Source organism: Leptodactylus fuscus, chromosome 5, assembly GCF_031893055.1.
Source record: "Leptodactylus fuscus isolate aLepFus1 chromosome 5, aLepFus1.hap2, whole genome shotgun sequence".
Classification (NCBI taxonomy): domain Eukaryota; kingdom Metazoa; phylum Chordata; class Amphibia; order Anura; family Leptodactylidae; genus Leptodactylus; species Leptodactylus fuscus.
Genome location: NC_134269.1, coordinates 85282931 through 85304124, shown reverse-complemented (window position 1 = coordinate 85304124; position 21194 = coordinate 85282931). Strand labels below are relative to the sequence as shown.

Below are 21194 nucleotides of genomic sequence, written 5' to 3'. Positions count from 1 at the left end.
GTTGATAAATAAACCTGTACTCATCTTGCATGCTGAATAAAGCATAGACAGGATCTTTACACATTACACTGCTGACATCACCCGGTTGGTAGAACATGGAGTAACTAATTGGCTTCAGATTAGGGTCAAATCACATGTGCATTTGGAGTTTTGTTCACAGTGAAAGCCATGATGCTGTGATGGATCTGAGATCAGTGGTGCATGGCTATGGGCTCATGGCTGGTTATGGATATTAATCTTTGACCACTCTAGAGTCCTCTAGAAAAGGAGCTGGACTTTGTACTCAATCCTTGTTCTAGCTAATAGAATGGGTTCTAAGCAAGAGGAACTTTGCTCTATCACATAAATGTATCCTAATACCAAACATGCCTAGAAGTTTCCCCAATAGGACAATTCCTTCTTGGACCGTAAATTGTTCCATAGTTATTTATTTATTTATTTAATTTATTTATTTTAGTTTGGATCGGGTGAACAATAGGCTAAGGGCAGTCACTAAAGGTCCCTGCAGACACCTTACATGTTAAAGGGGCTCTTATTGGCACGTCTGAATAGGTATTTGGCATTGCCAAAGCTAGTAAAGTGGGCGGGAGGGGTGGGTGGGAGTTGGATTCGGGTGGGTGGGTGAGTGGTGGGTATGGGGGGTGGGGGGGTTTGGGTTATAACAGTCCATGGAGTCTCATCTTCCTCTTAGTTGGTGACCGCTATATGGGGAGGTGGGGTGGGGCGGGTATATTGGGATAAATATAACAGTCCGTGGAGTCTCATCTTCCTCTTGTGTTGGTGACAGCTGGACACGTATTGGCCAGCGATCTCCACAGCGGCCTCTTCTTCTCCCAGTAGGATGTAGAGTTTCCTCTTCTCGTCTGCAGATATGGAGTCTGGGATGTGGGCAGAGTGTCTTTGGTAGTAGACGGCCCTCACAGCTGAGTATTTGGTGCAGTGCAGCAGGAAGTGGGTCTCGTCTTCTAGGGCCCCCTGGTCACAGTGCTGGCACAGTTTGTTCTCCCGTGGCTTGTACGTCTGCCTGTATCGCCCCATCTCTATCTCTAGGTTGTGGGCACTCAGTCTGTACCAGCTCAGGGTCTGTCTGTGTTTGGGGTGGCGTATTCTCTCCAGGTAGGTGGCCATGGTGTAGTCCCTTTGTAGGGATTAGTACACGGTGAGTTTCTTGGAGTTATTTATTTCATTTCTCCAATCTTCAATGTACCGCTCTCTGTTTGCCTCTGTGGTCGCCTTTATTTCGGCCTTGGTTATCATCTGTCGGTGTTTTTGGTTTGGTGGTTGGCTGTTGTTTGGTTGGTGAGTGTCTGGTTTGCTCAGGTGGCTTAGCCATGCTTAGTGGTGATAGGAGTCAGGCTTGCTCCCCTGGATGTGTGCCTGGAAAGCTAGCGCCCTCTTCTGTATGGTGAGCCATAGGGGGAGTCTGCCTAGCTCTGCCCTGCAGGCCATGTTGGAGGTGTTGCGATGGACATGGAGCAGGTATTTGCAGAACTCCAGATGGAAGGTCTCTGTTGGGCTGGAATCCCACTTTGACTGGTCTTGGTAGGTGGCTGGGCCCCAAACCTCGCTGCCATAGAGAAGGATCGGGGAGATGACTGCGTCAGATATCTTCAGCCAGACCCTCAGCGGTGGTTTGAGGTGGTACTGTTGTCTTCTGATGGCGTAGAAGGTTCTGTAGGCTTTTGCTTTCAGGGTTTCTATTGCTGCTTTGAAGCTTCCTGATTGGCTGAGCTCCAGCCCTATTATCTTCTATGTGTGTGAGGCAAACAGGAAGCTGAGTCATCAGCAGCAGCAGCACCCTGTGCATAGGAAACAACAGGAGAGGTGTGCATGATGTATCGTGCAACAGTCTAATTAGTAAATTAATAAAAACGGACTTATTCAGAAATCACTGAGGCAATCTACATACTAAAGGTAGGTGTGGAATAGACTTTCTAAAGGCTATGCAAAGGTGTTATTAGTTAAAAATGACTTTTCCTAGTGATAGAGCCCCTCTAAGGGTGGAAAAAAAACATTAAATAGATTCTGGCCACATTTAATATTAACAAATATGAAAAACCCAGATCTGAGAAAGTAAACTCAGCACGTCCATGCGATACACTGTCATATATGCATAGTCACCATGGAATGATATATTTGGCCCAGTGCATCTGTATTGCCAGATGTGAGTGTTCTATGGAGATAAGCTGTTACAAAGATTGGGTCTGCTGTGATCAGTTTATCATCTGGCTGGCTTCCTTACAAGAAGGAGCTGTCTTCATAACATATGGAACATATGGAACAAAAGAACTAGGCTTCACTATATTACAGATAGTAAAATGTAGATATTTCATGAACCTAACATACTTTGTTACAAATTTACCATAAAAGATTATTAGAAAAGACTTGCAAAATGATAGTTAAAGTTTAACATGGCATGGGACAGACATAAAAAATTCAATGTAATAATCACATTTGATGGTAATATATGTATGTAATAATGATATGAATACCACATTACAGTGTCATATAATACCTCTACTATACTATTTACCATAGATCTGGCCATGTTTTGCTATTTATATTACTTTTCATATTATTCTTATTTGTGAGAACATTTTACTATTAGTTTGTGTCTCTTTTTGGTAAAAGACAATTGCCAGTGCACTCGACACAAATACTGTTCCAATTTTCATTAAGATGTCCATAATCTCTTGCTGTGCAATACGCAATAAAAAGTAATAATAAAAAATCGTAATGAATATTTTTTATTAAATATATTTTAAAAATTGAAAAATGAATATGATGAAATAAAAAAAAAATTGTATAAAACTGTTGAAGTAGTCTAATTTGTAAGAATCCTCTATGCTAACCTATTTGTATCTTTTATTTCAGTTCCCGGCCCTTGTGAGCCCGAGGATCTTATTGACGGCATCATCTTTGCAGCCAATTTCTTGGGTTCCACACAGCTGTTGTCAGAACGTAATCCATCAAAAAATATCAGAATGATGCAAGCCCAAGAAGCTGTAAGCCGTGTGAAGGTGAGAGGTTTGAAGATTTTAATGTTGTGGCCTCTATGAAATCTCTACATGACACAAAGTCAGTGTACAATGTTACATTGTATTTGGTTCTGGATTTGTATTTTACTGACATTATGGTATTGTACTGCATGTTACCATGTATTGGTATATATGTTCATATGTGGCCACTGTGTTCTCTCTAGGTTTTTCCCAATTTGGATTTTTATTCAGATGTAAGGTACCTTACAACTGTGCAGCTTGTAAAACCATATTATAGTAGGTAGACTTACTAATAGAGATGAGCGAACACCGTTCGATCGAATAGGTATTCGATCGAATATCAGGCCGTTCGAGGTATTCGTTCCCAATCGAATACCACGCGGCATACGCAGTAAAAATTTGTATCCCCTCCCACCTTCCCTGTCGCGTTTTTTGCACCAATAACTTGCAGGGGAGGTGGGACAGGAACTACGACAACGGAGGCATTGAAAAAAAATGAAAAAACCCATTGGCTGCCGAAAACATGTGACCTCCCATTTATAAGAACGGCCGCCGCCATATTCCCCATTTTTGCGGTCAGAGATAGGAAGAAAACATATCTGCTGAGGGCTAGATAGGCATTAGCTTGAGATAGGCAGGGAAAAATCGAAGAACAACAACAGCTCTTCTCAGAGCTATACACTGCATGGACAGGAGTCCAGCTTTACACGGACGGTGAAAAACAGGGATACAGAACAGTTACTTATTGCTATATACGTGCACACCAGCTTTTGTTAGGGGTGTCCCCACACAAAATAGCAGGAATCCACAGCAGTTACTTCTTGCTATATACATGCAAACCAGCTTTTCTTTGGGGTGTCCCCCCCACAAATTTGCAGGAATACAGAGCAGTTACCTCCTGCTATATACGTGCAAACCAGCTTTTATTAGGGGTGTCCAGCACAAAATAGCAGGAATCCACAGCAGTTACTTCTTGCTATATACATGCAAACCAGCTTTTCAGGCAGTGCGTAACCCCAAAACAGGGATACAGAGCAATTAGGTCTGGCTATGTACGCTCAATCCAGATATCCAGGGTGTGTACCCCCAAAACCTGTTGGGAAGATTGGGCATGTTGGGAGGAAGGTGGGGCAGACTCTTGGGTATGAATACGACTGCAGGTAGTAGCTGACCGGCTGCTGGAAAAGCAGCTGGAAGCATTATCCGCTTGCTATTTTAACATGCTTAACGCAGCTGTCATATCAGCAATTGTGATGAGCGCATGCTAATGTTTCTTGTCCAGTGGAAAGGATGGGATTGGATTTCACATAAGTCTGCCACCCATGGAAACTCATGGTGCAGAAACTGAGGGAGCGGACTTTGATGAACCCTTGGGTTTTGTAGATGGAACTCCATCAAAGGTCTCTGCTGCTCACACATCCTGCTCAACATACGGTATCTAGGGTTTCAGCATGTGGTGACCTCGCACAACAACAGGTGCTTCAGGCAGATGTAGGCGTTGCTGGAGTGTATTGAGGCTAGCACCAGGTACTGTAGACTTGCCAAAGTGGGAGTACAAGCGCCGCACTTTAACCAGTAGCTTGTGTAAATTGGGGTAAGTTGTTAGAAACCGTTGCACCAATATTTTGAAAACGTGGGCCATGTGTGGACCATGTTTGAGTCTGACAAGCTCCAAGTCTGCTACCAGGTTCCGGCCATTATCATATACGCCAATCTGCACCTGGGCAACCGGGGCAGGCGCAGACCTCTTTGCCTGAGTCAAGGAGTATCTCTGGTGGTGGCAGCCCAGAGAGAAACTTGACGACTGGTAATCTTGAGTACCCTTGGTGGTGGCAGCCCGAGGGGAAAACGGATGTTGGTAGGACCTCCTGCTCCGGCAGATGGTCCATCGGTTACTCGACCCCACTTGGTCACCTTTTGGTCCTTGTGGGGAAGAGTTTGGTCAGGAACCTCCCTCCCCTTTAGGGGAAGGGTGCGTTTTTTGGCAAGCATCCTGGGCACGTTTTTTTTTTAGTGTGACACCCACACTTTTTTCGTGCACTTGGTGTTTTTGATTGGCACAGACGGAGACCTTCGATAAAAAAAAAAAATCTGCACCTGGGCCCAGGTGCAGCAGGGCAAAAAAACATTGCCATCTCATCCAGGATGGCATCCCTGACCTCGGAGGCACTGTGCTGTCTGTCCCCCAAGCTGATGAGCAGGGCCGGCTCCAGGTTTTTATGGGCCCTTGGGCGACAGAGCCTCAGTGGGCCCCCTTGTAAAGGAGGCGGGGGAGTTGAGACACTGTGCGTCGCAGATGAAGCGAGTGACGTCATGCAGGAGTGTGGCGTCACCAACGCTATACCTCCCAATTTTTAAAGAGAAGAAAGAGGAGCAAAATGTGCTCTGCGCGCCGCGGCAAATTTGGCTCCACCCACTTTTGTTGATTCCACCCATTCTCATTCATTTATCATGTGCTCCCACACAGTACAATCCTCCTACAGTCACCCGTAAATTATATGCCCCCCCCTCCATCTCTCCCCCAGTTTCATACACATCCTTCCTTTGCCCCCAGTTTCATGTCCCCCCTCCATCTCTGTCCCCAGTTTCATCACGTTCTCCCCCTTCATCTGCCCACAGTTTCATGTCCCCCGTCTCTGCCCCAGTGTCATGCTGTTCTCTCCCCACCCCCTTCATCTGCCCCAGTGTCATGCCATTCCCCCCTCCCCTTCATTTGCCCCCAGTTTCATTGGGCCCCCTCCATCTCTGTCCCCAGTTTCATGCCGTTCTCTCCCCCCCCCTTCATCTTCCCCAGTGTCATGCTGTTCTCTCCCCCCCCTTCATGTTCTCCAGTGTCATGCCGTTCCCCCCCCCTCCCCTTCATTTGCCCCCCAGTTTCATGGGCCCCCTTCATTATGTTCCACCTTTATATTTAATACAAAACAAACACTTATACTCACCTTCCATCACTCACCTTCCATCGATCCCCCGACGCTCCTCTCTCGCTCCAGTCACATACGCGATTAAAGCAGGAGCTGTGAGTTCAGCTCCTGCTTAGCTGCGGCCCAGCTTGCGTGTGTATGCATGATGACGTCATCGCGCCTACATACGCAAGCCGGGCCGAAGCTTTAAAGTAGGAGCTGAACTCACAGCTCCTGCTTTAATCGCGTATGTATTCCAGTTCATCGGCGGACGGACGCCGATGAGCTGAAATCGTGACAGGCAAGTGCCGGGGGGCCCCCAGAGGCTCTGTGGGCCCCGGCACTTGCCCGACTATGCCGTGCGCTGACGCCGGCCCTGCTGATGAGCTTCAGCACGGCCTGCTGACATCTCCCCACGCCAGTGTTTTTATTTACTAATACTTTATTTTTATTTTTTACTTTTTTTAATTTTATTTAATTTTTTGCATTTATAAGACCCCCTAGGGGTCTTGAATAGAGATAAGCGAACACTGTTCGGATCAGCTGATCCGAACAGCACGCACCCATAGAAATGAATGGAAACACCTGTGACGCCGGCCGCCGGCAAAGTCAGCGTCACAGGTGCTTCCATTCATTTCTATGGGTGCGTGCTCTTCGGATCGGCTGATCCAACAGTGTTCGCTCATCTCTAGTCTTGAACCCCAGGGGGTCTGATCACTAATCCAATGCATTGCAATGCTATTGCATTGCAATATATTGCAAACATTGTCATTTCTTTTACTGTGCTGAAAAACTCGGCTTATACTCGAGTATATACGGTAAACAATTATTGATAGCCATCAGAGATTGGAAAACCTGAAGAATTCTTACAGAAAGTACTTACGGTACTTCTGCTAGCAGGCCTGGAACGCAGATACACGCCAGGTGAGGGCCTGAGCTTATCTGGCCATGAGCTTATATGGCCACGTCACCCGGCGTGTGATGGAGTGAGGGGGCGGGGTCTGTATTTCGGGCCTGCTAGCAGAAGTACCGTAAGTACTTCTGCAGTTTGTATGCCAGGTCCAGATGCCGGGTCTGTAACTATGATATTGCTGAATTACTGTAATGATCCGAGTATAAGCCGAGGCGGACTTTTTAAAAAACTGTGCTGAAAAACTCGGCTTATACTCGAGTATATACGGTAAACAATTATTGATAGCCATCAGAGATCGGGAAACCTGAAGAATTCTTACAGAAAGTATATTGGGAACTTGTATAACTTTTCATTATACAAACAATAACTATTTGTTGAAACTGGACAAGGCCTTTAAAAGATATTTCTGTGTTTTAAACTCTCCATTACCACATCTCTGTGGTTTATCCCTTGTAGATGTATAAAATGGGTATAGCTATACCCTGCAACTTTCAGAATTTAAAGTCCTGAGCATAAGCAGGACACACAATGGGAACATATCATGCCAATGAATTCTGGAGAGAGATGACTGTTCACTTTCATTCACTCCCAGGAGGAGTTTTACTTTATGATGATTGATACAAATGTTTCATACAAGGGTACACCACAACAGCAATAGTCTTATTCTTCACCAAAGAATTACGGATCTTATTCCCTACCCTTACTCCGTCAGTGTGGGTATAACTTACAACTGTACATTGGCAGTTCATCAATGAATAAGGAGGTGACCCAGACTAATAGCGTATGTGACACTTGATCAGCCCGGTCATCTTAATGTTCTGTATTGATTTCCATTCTCCCGCTTATAAGGTACTAGAGGGATGACCCGGCTTCGCACGGGTATATTACATGTTATGTTTGTGTAGTGGCCTCATAAGAATTGTCCAATTTTGTACTGATGTATTTTGTATGTGGTTTCTGTGTATGTCCATAAGCATCATGTGATTATGTGTATCTCATTTTGGATATCAGTGAAAAACCTGTGATCAGTTGTTACGGATACCTGGAGTAAAGCTGTATCTAATCCTTCCCCATGCAGTACTGTGTTTAGACGCAAGTATCTAATCCTTGTTGGTGTGGTACTGTGTACAGATGTGTGTATCTAATCCTCCCCCGTGTGGCATTGTGTGAAGAGGCACGTATCTAATCCTCCGGTAAATGAAACTGTGTGCAGACGTGCATATCTAATCTTACAGCATGTGGTACTATGTGCAGACGCGTGTATCTAATCCTCTGGCGTGTGGTACTGTGTGCAGACAGGTGTATCTAATCCCTGGCGTGAGGTACTGTGTGCAGATGCGCGTATCTAATCCTCCCCCGTGTGGTACTGTGTGCTGAGATAAGTATCTAATTATCTGGCATGTGGTACTGTGTGCAGATGCATGTATCTAATCCTCCAAAGTGTGGTCCTGTATTCAGACGCATGTATCTAATCCTCCCCTGTGTGGTATTGTGTGAAGAGGCGCGTATCTAATCCTTTGGCGTGTGGAACTGTGTGTAGACGCACGTATCTAATCCTACAGCATGTGGTACTGTGTGCAGATGTGTGTATCTAATCTTATGGCGTGTATAACTGTGTGCAGACGTGCATATCTAATCCTCTGGAGTGTGGAACTGTATGTAGATGCGTGTATCTAATCCTACGGCATATGGGACTCTGTGCAGACGTGTGTATCTAATCCTATGGCGTGTACAACTGTGTGAAGACACGTGTATCTAATCCTCCCCTGTGTGGTATTGTGTGAAGAGATGCGTATCTAATCCTATGGCGTGTGGAACAGTGTGTAGACGTGCGTATCCAATCCCCCGGCATGTGGTACTGTGTGTAGACGCGCGTATCTAATCCTCCCCCGTGTGGTACTGTGTGCAGACACGCGTATCTAATCCTCCCCTGTGTGATACTGTGTGCGGAAACGCGTATCTAATCCTCTGACTTGTGGTACTGTGTCCAGAGGCATGTATCTAATCTTCCAAAGTGTGGTACTGTGTGCACACACACGTATCTAATCCTCCCTTGTGTGGTATTGTGTGAAGAGGCGCATATCTAATCCTTCGGTGTGTGGAACTATGTGTAGACGCGTGTATCTAATCCTATGGCATGTGGTACTGTGTGTAGACGCGCGTATCTAATCCTCCCCCATGTGATACTGTGTGCTGAGATGCGTATCTAATTCTCTGGCTTGTGGTACTGTGTGCAGAGGCATGCATCTAATCCTCCAAACTGTGGTACTGTGTTCACACACACGTATCTAATCCTCCCCTGTGTGGTATTGTGTGAAGAGGTGCGTATTTAATTCTTCCGCTTGTGGAACTATGTGTAGACGCGCGTATCTAATCCTACTTCATGTGGTACTGTGTGCAGACGCGTGTATCTAATCCTATGGCGTGTACAACTGTGTGCAGACGCGCGTATCTAATCCTCTGGAGTGTGGAACTGTATGTAAACACGTGTATCTAATCCTACGGCATGTGGTACTCTGTGCAGACGTGTGTATCTAATCCTATGGCGTGTACAAATGTGTGCAGATGCGCGTATCTAATCCTCTGGAGTGTGGAACTGTGTGTAGATGCGCGTATCTAATCCTACGGCAAGTGGTACTGTGTGCAGACACGCGTATCTAATGCTACAACATCTGGTACTGTGTGTAGACGCGCGTATCTAATCCTACGGCATGTGTTACTGTGTGCAGACGCGTGTATCTAATCCTATGGCGTGTACAACTGTGTGAAGACACGTGTATCTAATCCTCCCATGTGGTATTGTGTGAAGAGGCGCGTATCTAATCCTATGGCGTGTGGAACTGTGTGTAGACGCGCGTATCCAATCCCCCGGCATGTGGTACTGTGTGCAGACGCGCGTATCTAATCCTATGGCATGTGGTACTGTGTGTAGACTCACGTATCTAATCCTCCCCCGTGTGGTACTGTGTGCAGACGCGCGTATCTAATCCTATGGCATGTGGTACTGTGTGTAGACGCGCGTATCTAATCCTCCCCCGTGTGGTACTGTGTGCAGACGCGCGTATCTAATCCTCCCCCGTGTGATACTGTGTGCGGAGATGCGTATCTAATTCTCTGGCTTGTGGTACTGTGTGCAGAGGCATGTATCTAATCCTCCAAAGTGTGGTACTGTGTGCACACACGCGTATCTAATCCTCCCTTGGGTGGTATTGTGTGAAGAGGCGCGTATCTAATCCTTCGGCGTGTGGAACTATGTGTAGACGCGCGTATCTAATCCTACTGCATGTGGTACTGTGTGCAGACACGTGTATCTAATCCTATGGTGTGTACAACTGTGTGCAGACGCGCGTATCTAATCCTCTGGAGTGTGGAACTGTATGTAGACGCATGTATCTAATCCTACGGCATGTGGTACTCTGTGCAGACGTGTGTATCTAATCCTATGGCGTGTACAAATGTGTGCAGATGCACGTATCTAATCCTCTGGAGTGTGGAACTGTGTGTAGATGCACGTATCTAATCCTACGGCAAGTGGTACTGTGTGCAGACACGCGTCTCTAATGCTACGACATGTGGTACTGTGTGTAGACGCGCGTATCTAATCCTACGGCATGTGTTACTGTGTGCAGACGCTTGTATCTAATCCTATGGCGTGTACAACTGTGTGAAGACACGTGTATCTAATCCTCCTCTGTGTGGTATTGTGTGAAGAGGCGCGTATCTAATCCTCCCCCGTGTGGTACTGTGTGCAGACGTGCGTATATAATCCTCCCCCGTGTGGTACTGTGTGCAGACGCGCGTATCTAATCCTCCCCCGTGTGATACTGTGTGCGGAGACGCGTATCTAATTCTCTGGCTTGTGGTACTGTGTGCAGAGGCATGTATCTAATCCTCCAAAGTGTGGTACTGTGTGCACACACACGTATCTAATCCTCCCTTGTGTGGTATTGTGTGAAGAGGCGCGTATCTAATCCTTCGGCGTCTGGAACTATGTGTAGATGCGTGTATCTAATCCTACTGCATGTGGTACTGTGTGCAGACACGTGTATCTAATCCTATGGTGTGTACAACTGTGTGCAGATGCGCGTATCTAATCCTCTGGAGTGTGGAACTATGTGTAGACGTGTGTATCTAATCCTACGGCATGTGGTACTCTGTGCAGATGCGTGTATCTAATCCTATGGTGTGTACAAATGTGTGCAGTTGCGCGTATCTAATCCTCTGGAGTGTGGAACTGTGTGTAGACGCCTGTATCTAATCCTTCGGCATGTGGAACCGTGTGCAGATGCGCGTATCAAATCCTTCAGTGTGTGGAACTGTGTGCAGAAGTGCGTATTTAATCCTCTGGTTTGTGGGACTGTGTGCAGATGTGTGTATCTAATCCTGTGGCGTGTGATACTGTGTGCTGATCTGTGTATCTAATCCTCTGATGCATGTATCTCAGTTTGGATATCAGTGTTGTATTGTGTATGTGGAGTGACCGTGTGTATTGCAGTTGGAATATGAGCGAAAGTCTTGCAGGTTTGTATTGGCTAGGGTGGGGGGGGGGCACTGTGTTTGGAATGCTGTATCTCAGCAACGGTGCGTCCAAGCGAGTTGGAGTCTCGTCTTAAACCTTCCCGGATACCTGAAGTATCTCTGTACCAAATTTTGTGAAGATCGGTCCAGTCGTTTGGTTCGCATTAGAGCACAGACAGACAGACAGACAGACAGACAGACAGACAGAAATTCATTTTTATAATATAGGGAGATAACACCATTTTCCATTTGCAGAAATGTGAAGCAACTGTTATATTTCTGTGCCCATGACTTGATGATTGAACATGTGTTAAGATTATGCTAACATTAAAATTGTAATATGTCATATAAATGACATGACAATGGTTCCAACACGTTTATTGCAACTTAACAGCTGGTCGGTGTGTGGGTTTCCTTGTCATATTCTCGGCATTGTACGCTAATAGATTACTCTTTTCTCTGTTTCTCTCTTTGTGTGTTCACACCCCCTTATCCTCTCTGTCACGCGCTGTCGTCTACTCAGAGGATGCAGAAGGCTGCTAAAATCAAGAAAAAAGCGGTGTGTGGAATGTTTCCTGTTTTTAATGACATCCATTTCATTGTCTTTTTTCATTCCCTCAGTATCCAAGCCATTTCATTTAGGATTAAAATGGATTATTTTTTTGTGATCGATCATGTGCTTAAGACACTCATTATTAAAGCAAATCACTTCACCGATCCATTTAATACTATATGTGTGATCTCATATGAGACAGATTCCGTTTAAACTATGCAATCCATGGAGGAAGGGATTACAATTACACCCTAAGGCCTTATTCACACATCATTGTGTGTTATCAGTATATGCCAAAACCAGGATTGAAGAATACACAGAGATAAGCTATAATGGAAAGACTTGCATGTCTTCTATGTCTTTGGCTTGCTCGATTACTGAGGCAAACAGTATCCAAAATACTGACATGTGAATAAGGCCTACCAGCTCACAGCATTTCCTATAGTAGGTGCATTGCTTACCGAAAATATAATAATAGGGAATGGATTCCATCATTTGAAAATGACTGATAGTTAAAAGCATAGATTTCAGTGAAGCTCAGCTTTATTGAATTGATTCTGTGACCTAAATGGAAAGCTGATAAAAGGAGAAAAAATAACTTGTTTCCCTAATTCTGATTTTTATCAATAGAATATAACCTTGCCATTGAGCCCTTGGAATGAAAGCACTTGTTTGCCAGTACTGACATACTCGTAGGTGTCTTAGAAAAACAGATGTAGGCTAAGGCGGCTTCACGTAGAAAGCTACAGCCTTAAAGCGCTATGAAAAGACTGTGTCAAGGGGCCACACGGTGGCTCAGTGGTTAGCACTGCAGCCTTGCAGCGCTGGAGTCCTTGGTTCAAATCCCACCAAGGTCAAAAATCCATCTGCAAGGAGTTTGTATGTTCTCCCCGTGTTTGCGTGGATTTCCATCCCATACTCCAAAGACATACTGATAGGGAAAAATGTACAATGTGAGCCCTACGTGGGCTCACAATCTACATTAAAAAAAAAAAAAGACTGTCAGAAACGCGTCACATTTTTTTTAAAAAATGCTGCTCATTCGAAACTTAGGGCCTGACCGTAGTGACTGGTGAATGGTGATAAGTTCTTTAGAAAGAAATTCTAAAATAGTGGCATTTATGACTAGACCTCTTGTCTTGTTCTGCTAAGCATAGAGTAAATTGTAAATCATATTTGGATTTAATATGACACGCTACACCAAATGAATAAACGCTGCCCAGTACGGAATTTGTCAGATCATATTCTTGTTTTCATACTTCTCTTTTTTTAAGATATAACCTAAAAAAGTTTCCCTTTTGTGACAGTAATTTAAATAACCTACTTTGCATTGCTGTTAATGAGAGGAGCCCGAGGGCATCACTACCAGTTGTTTTCTCATGGGAATCCATTGGATAAACCTGTGCCAGTGTAATATATGTGAATTTGTACTTTATATATATATTTTAAAAAACATGTGGGTATTTTTCAGGCTCCTCAGACTAAGGATGGTAAAATAAATACTTGGGAAAATTGTATTTTTGGACTTACAGTTACTGCTGCAATACCCAACTCCTCCCTGTAACCCCCCCTCCCCCTATGCATAAAGTGCTGTATCTAATGAATATAACTGCAGAGTTATAAAACTTTCCTGACCCACACTATCCGTCCCTGCGATCTGTGCAGAATCTCCAGCATGCTTCATGACATGCAGCTTTACACTAATCCCCTCTTGGGTGTATGTTAATATGAGGATGAGAGCAATGGACAGTGAATGTCAGATGCAGATGGAGTTTGTCTGCATTCACTCCATGTAAAAAACATGATAGACATTTTCTTCCGTCATCATTTTTAATTTTCTGATGGAAGAAAAAGGTGTGCAAGGACTGTATCCACGTAAACAAATATGACAGAAGAATACATCTGTCATGTTTTTTCACATTAAAGTCAATGGGAACAGATGCAGACAGAGGGGGGTCCATCTGTGTCTGCTACTCTACTACCGTTAATGTCAGGTGATCTCATCCTATGAAAGATGATAGCATTGACATATTTACAGTCTAACTCCGAATTATTTTAACACAACCTCAACATAATATGTAAGTGTAAGTGCCACTATGAAAGATGAGGTCTTTCAGAAATTAGCATATAAATAAGATTGGGAATAATGGAGGACGATCTGTTCAAATTCAGTTCTGCTACAGTATGTACAGTCAGGGCCGCCACCAGGAATTTTGGGGCCCCATACACCCCCCCTCCCCCCCGCCATTTTAACACCACTTTATTTTGTGACATACCAATTATGTATTACCTCCCAACTTTTGAAGAGTAGAAAGAGGTAGAAAATGTGCGGAGCGCTCCGCGCGCCGCAACAAGTTTAGCTCCACCCACTTTTCTGTTGACTCCACCCATTCTCATTCATTTTCATGTGCTCCCACACAGTATAATCCTCCTACAGTCACCTGTAAATTATATGTCCCCCCCTCTATCTCTCCCCCAGTTTCATATACACCCTTCATCTGCCCCGTTTCATGTCCCCCCCTCCATCTCTGTCCCCAATTTCATGCTGTTCTCCCCCTTTCAACTGCCCACAGTTTCATGTCCCCCCATCTCTGCCCCAGTGTCATGCCATTCCTCCCCCTTCATCTGCCCCAGTGTCCATGCCATTCTCTCCCCACCCCCTTCATCTGCCCCAGTGTCATGCCATTCTCCCCCCTTCATCTGCCCCAGTGTCATGCCATTCTCCCCCCTTCATCTGCCCCAGTGTCATGCCATTCTCCCCCCTTCATCTGCCCCAGTGTCATGCCATTCTCCCCCCTTCATTTGCCCCAGTTTAATGCCATTCTCCCACTTCATCTGCCCCAGTGTAATGCCATTCTCTCACTTCATCTGCCCCAGTGTAATGCCATTCTCCCACTTCATCTGCCCCAGTGTTATGCCATTCTCCCACTTCATCTGCCCCAGTGTAATGCCATTCTCCCACTTCATCTGCCCCAGTGTAATGCCATTCTCCCACTTCATCTGCCCCAGTGTAATGCCATTCTCCCCCCCCTCATCTGCCCCAGTGTAATGTCATCCCCCCCTTCATTTGCCCCAGTGTCATGCCATTCTCTCACCACCCCCCTTCATCTTGCACAGTGTCATGCCGCCCCCCCCCCTTCATTTGCCCCCCAGTTTCATGGGCCCCCTTCATTATGTTAAACACAAAACAAACACTTATTTACACTCACCCTTCCTTCATCGCTCCCTCGCCGCTCCTCTCTCTGACGCTCATCTCACTGCACTGACAGGTGTAAGCGCGATGTGACGTCATGCCGTCACGCCGTCACGCGCGATGTGACACACGCCGAAGCCGGGTGCAGCATTAAACCAGGAGCTGAGCTGAGCTCCTGCTTTAATCGCCTGTGTATAGAGCTCAACGGCGTCCGACGGACGCCGATGAGCTGAAATCGGGACAGGCAAGTGCCGGGGGGCCCCAAGAGGCTCTGTGGGCCCCGGCACTTGCCCGACTATACTATAGTGACGCCGGCCCAGGGCACAATTGCTGCTGCGGGCGCCAGGGGTCCGGCCAAAACCGGGCCCCCCCCATTTTTCAATTTGGCCGGGCCCCTGACACCAGTAGTGGTAATACTGCCCTATCGGCGGCCCTGTGTACAGTGCACAACAAATAGCCATGTATTCCAGGTCATCACCTTTTAAACATTGGGGTTTGCTGTTGCACGTTCCTGGGGTACACTAATGGAGTTTTCTCAAACCTTCTCCTTACTGTTCTTTCAGTAGATTTCTATTTATCTTTAAGGACACAGTGGTTGGATGATGTCTTCAGTAACACTTTTTCTTGTACAATAGTATTTACTAGAGATGAGCGAGTTTGATCGAGTAGGTATTTGATAGAATACTATGGTATTCAAAATACTCGTACTCGTTCGAATACTACTCCTATTCGCAGTAAAGATTCGATTCAGTAGCAGCATTGATTAGCCGAATGCTATACAGTGTATAGCATTCGGCAAATCAACACTGGTTCTGCAGCAGGCTCTTCTTTGCTAGTCGGGAGAGCTGGCAGCTTTTGGTTATGCAGGAGCTGATTTTTTTCTAATAGGAATGCATTGACCAGTATTTATTGGCCGAATGCTATACAGTGTACAGCATTCGGACAATCAACACTGGTTCTGCTGGAGGCTTGTCTGTGAGGAGGCGGAGTCTAAAATTGGACCACAGCAGTCTCCATTGTGGTACGATCTTAGACTTCGCCTCGTCACAGACGAGCCTCCGGCAGAACCAGCGTTGATTGGCCGAATGCTGTACACTGTATAGCATTCGGCCAATAAATACTGGTCAATGCATTCCTATGAGAAAAAGTCAGCTACCGCATAACTGCAAGCTGCCAACTCTCCCGACTAGCAAAGAGCAGCCTGCTGCAGACCCAGCGTTGATTGGCCGAATGCTATAAACTGTATAGCATTCGGCTAATCAATGCTGGTTCTGCAGGACGAGTAAGTTCACATTAGCACTTGCCTCCCATCCGGAAGGAGTCCGCAGGAGGATCCCCCCGAACGGAATATCAGTGCAAATGCAAGCGCTGTGCAGTTAAAGCGCACTGACCTGTTATAGTCTATGGGGTCTGTGCACTTTAACTGCACAGTGCTCCTCCTAAACACTCTACTCCTGCTACTCATGGACTTGGTGACTCTCCTTTAGTCGAATAGTGATTTCCCCTGAAACGAGCATTTTTTTCCCATGGACTACAATGGGATTCGATATTCAATTGAGTAGTCGAATATTGAGGCTCTACTCGAAACGAATATCAAATCTCGAATATTTCACTACTCGCTCATCTCTAGTATTTACATTGATTTTGTATAGGTAACATATTGTTAAGCTGCTATTGTGTATCCTTTACAATGTTGGATGTTCTTTTTTTCAGTAACTCCGGAGAAGTAATATATAATATAATATTATATATATATGATATATATATATATATATATATATATATATATATATATATATATATTATATAATAGTATGTATAATAATAATAATTAATAATAATCATAATAACCGAAAATCTTCTATGAATCCCATACTTAGACATTTTACATCATGCTAAGAAATGCTTCCCATTTCTAGCATTCTGTGGCCTCTCCTTTCTTCTTCAGCTATACTTGGACTCATTCATACACAGTACATAATGATAAGTGCCTTGACTGATGAGATGTAATTTACTAGAAAACAGTTCCAAAAATCTCCTCTGTGGCTTTGTTTTTATGCCTAATGGCATTTATCATGAGAAGCTATGATAATTAATGAAAATGGGCCAAGATGGATCTATTCTCTGGATAACAATATGCTGGATAACAGGGTTTTTTAAATATTTTTCCCCAAGCCAGAAAGTATTTTTCGTATTCTGAGTTGACGGAAATATTGTATGAATCTCGATAATGCCCTCAAAAATAGCACTCCCTTTATTGTTACTGACATGAACTCATTGTACATATGTAGCAGCACGAATAGAACAGCACGCTCGCATAGAAATGAATGGACGTAGCCGGCACGCAGGGGGTTAAGCGGCCGGCCGACGTCAAAGCGGAAGTACCAGGTGCATCCATTCATTTCTATGGAGTGTGCTGTTTGGATCGGCTGATCCGAACAGTACTCGCTCATCTCTAGTAGCAAGTATAGATCAACAGTCAACTTGTTCACACGAGACAGATTTACTAATATAAGACAGTGCACATTTAGACTAAACAGTGGTAAACTGCATCAGATTTCTCAAATTGTCTAATCTAAATTTATACTTCCTATTAGTTGAATTAAAAGTTCTTGTCGTATATTGGTTCAGAGAGGTGTAATTTAACCCACCGCCATTTCCCACAAGGCCACAAGCCTTTTTTGGTCAAGTTGGAAAATATCTAACAAAGTATGACAATTTCTGGGTGAAAATTACGCCAGGATTCTGATACATTTTATTAAATAAATCTCCTCCAATTAGTTTAATTCAGCTAGTTTCATCTGAAGCTGGACTTACACTTTACACAACTGTCGATCTACAAATATTCTTACTGACACTCCTCGCACATCCAATAATATGCACAGTCAGCTCAGCCAAGCATACACATAATATAATAATACATTTTATTTATATAGAATTTATTAGACGGTCAGATTACCAATATAGGTGGGCTTGGCTGACATTTTTCTTATACAACCAGTTTGTTTATAAAGCAACTACATGTTGCATCTCCAGTCATAAGGCTATTGATAGGCAGTAGGCATGTAATGGAGTTGCAGGTACCACATGCTTGTGCCGTGGCTTTACTAGGAATGGTGGGGCCCCATGGTGAATTTTGGACATGCCCCCCGCCGACCAACGCTGAAGACCCTGAAAGATCAACCCTGCCCTCGCATTCCTGCACGCAATATTATTCCCCATAGTGGCCCCTGCACACAGTATTATGCCCCATAGTGGCCCCTGCACACAGTATTATTCCCCATAGTGGCCCCAGCACACAGTTTTATTTCCCCTAGTGGCCTTGCACACAGTATTATGCCCCTTTGTGAACACTCATGAACAATTATTATACTTGGGGGTCTTTTCAGACAGATTAGCCTGTTAATGGATTAATTTCTTGCAGAATTTATATTAGATTTATGATCTATGTTTATAATACAACCATCAGACATCATGAAATCTTTATCCACATCCCATGTACCTCAGTTTATGTGAAAGTAATAACATTTACTCTGTCTTTTCTTTCTTGTTGTAGAACTCGGAAGGAGATTCTCAGACGTTAACAGAAGTGGATCTTTTCATATCAACACAGAGGATCAAGGTCTTAAATGCTGACACACAGGTAACTTTTCATCTTGTTCGTTATAGATGGCCTGAGCTGTAGGATTTGCAGATAGAACATTTATCTTTGGCCGTTGCAGAGAGCAGTGGTGCAGTCTGATAGCTATTGTATATTTGAATAAATACAATGTAAGGTCACCAGGGACCATTAGAGACCATTCATATCATATTTAGGGGTTAAGGTATACACTTTCTTTCCTTCAAAAAGGCATATATTCAACTTTATGCATAGAACATACTGCCATACAATTTGATATATGTGCCCTCCTGCTTTCATTGGCATTTGTTTGATCCCAAAAAAAGTTTGGGTAGGCTATAGCTTACAAAAGTAGGTCATCCTGTATTTGATGGGAATACCACAAAATAAGTTGCACTGGTAAAATACTGAAAAATTCAGAACCCTTACTTGTCGTCATCAATATATGATATGATAGATTTTATATTTCATGTTCTAATAGGCAAAAACTAATGGCATACCTGAAAGCCTTTTTCAGTCCTTTGGTTTTACAGAGTGGCTTCAGGTAGGGTTGAGCGATCTTTTCCAACGGGATCGACCACCACGATTTTTTCAAGGTCAGCTCAATCCTCAAGTGACTAGGGTTGAGGATCGGGATCGGAAAAGATCGGATCCCGATCAGCGATCAAGTAAATTTCACGATCGCGATCAGCTGGAAAATGATTGGAAATCGGATTTTGAAATCGATCCTGAAATCTCAAGATCGGCTCAACCCTAGCTTCAGGGGTGACAGAGGAAAACACCTTATTCTGAATCTACTTAGAGGCAGAGGTTGCTGCATGGAACTTGTATATATTTGTTCTATAGTTTACATTCCTGTCCCTTCCACTGGACGAAACTGTACAGCTATTTGCTGGAAGGCACTACTCATATGGATTTATTGTCACATCCATATTCACGAAGGAGTTACCGTAATACAAGTCAAGTGTACAGTATTGATCAATACTGAGTGCAAACATTTATTAAAGGGATATACCTCTCCTGACAAATCACTGCTGAGTTGTAAATAACTACTCAGAAGTCCCACCAACAGCAGTGGTACTTAAAGGGGTATTCCCACGAACATAACCATTTATAAATTTGTAGATAATTAAAAGTTAAACATTTTTGCAAATATAAGTAATTAAATATTTTGCAGAGTTTTAAACATTTTCTCTAAATATCTTGTAGTGACAGTTTTGTTGTCTAGATCGGTTTCCAGTGGATACGACCATGAATGCAGAACCTTTCTAAGCTCAGAAAATCAGTCACAATATCCTTATTGTGGCCGGGATATCTTCTCATACATGTAGTGTCCCTGCCTGATAACTCGGCTACAATAAGGACATCATGACTGGGTTTTTGACAAGTCCCAGACCATAGAAAGTTTCTGCATTTGTGGTCGTATCCATTCGCAACCAATCTAGGTAACAGACTTTCAACACTAAGATGGTTAAAGAAAATCTTTAAAACACTGCAGAATTTTTATCTACTTGTATTTGCAAACATTTTTTACTTTTAATTATCTATAAATATGGAAATGATTATGTTAATTGGAATACCCCTTTAAGGCTTAAGCCCATTGTCGCAGTGTTTAGACAGGGAAGTGGAGCTTAACAATAAGTTGACCTACTGCAGACTGAGCTGAGAGGCTCCTCCATTCATCTTAGGCCCGATTCACGTCTGCGTTTGGACCATACCATTCCCTTATCCACATGAAATCTGTGGAGAGAAGTCCTACAAACAGCACTTCTCTCTGCATTTTTCGTGTGAAAACTGAGCGTATACCGTACAGACCCAATTATAGTCTATGGGGTCCTCAGGTAACGGCTTTTTTATGTGAATAGGTTTCTGTTCGGGGGGTCCCCAAGTAGACTCCCCAAATGGAAACCCGAACACAGATGTGAACTGGGTCTTACGATGCCACACCAGACAGTAGTAAGGGAAGGGAAACATGTCTCAGCTCCTGGCACGCACAAACAAGATTTCTATAAATATATTTCTACGTTTAGTTCTGCTATAAAAATAACATAGAATAAGAGGAAGAAATGAGAAATGCCTTATTTTTTTTCTGTGATTTTTAGTGTTCCTTTAAGAAAGAAAAGTATGTATTCGGTTTTATTCATGACTTTTTCTTGCCTTATTGCTTTTTTGCGATTTCTTCCCACAATCCCTAGCTTGTCTTAGCCTTTCTAGATCAAAAAGATTTGTCAGCAGTCCTTATTATTAAACCTGCAGTGATGGAAATGGAAATGTTGTTTTTTCCTCATTTCTGTCGTTCCTATATACTGACATTGTAGCAAAAAAGGGTCAATTATTACACAAAGTATGAACTTAATTGCAGTCCTTCAATCTCCGCTCATTGTGGCGTGCTGTGACTCATTCATCCTCCTTCCTTTTCTAATGCTAATGCCATGTAACAGATATTTGTTTATCAGCATGCAGGACAGAGGTGTTTATGTTAATACAATACATCTTTTC

At 43.9% G+C, this 21194-nt stretch overlaps 1 protein-coding gene across 3 annotated transcripts in view; it reads left to right on the top strand.

Annotated features, from left to right (window-relative positions):
* Positions 1-21194, top strand: part of APBA2 (amyloid beta precursor protein binding family A member 2) — a 302921-nt gene that overhangs the window by 194038 nt on the left and 87689 nt on the right. For 2 of the 3 annotated variants that reach the window (XM_075273587.1, XM_075273588.1), the window contains 3 exons: positions 2875-3020; positions 11854-11889; positions 18633-18719. In XM_075273587.1, coding sequence (XP_075129688.1) covers positions 2875-3020; positions 11854-11889; positions 18633-18719 — 269 coding nt within the window. The remainder of the gene's footprint in view (positions 1-2874; positions 3021-11853; positions 11890-18632; positions 18720-21194) is intronic. The other variant, XM_075273589.1, reaches the window with a different exon arrangement.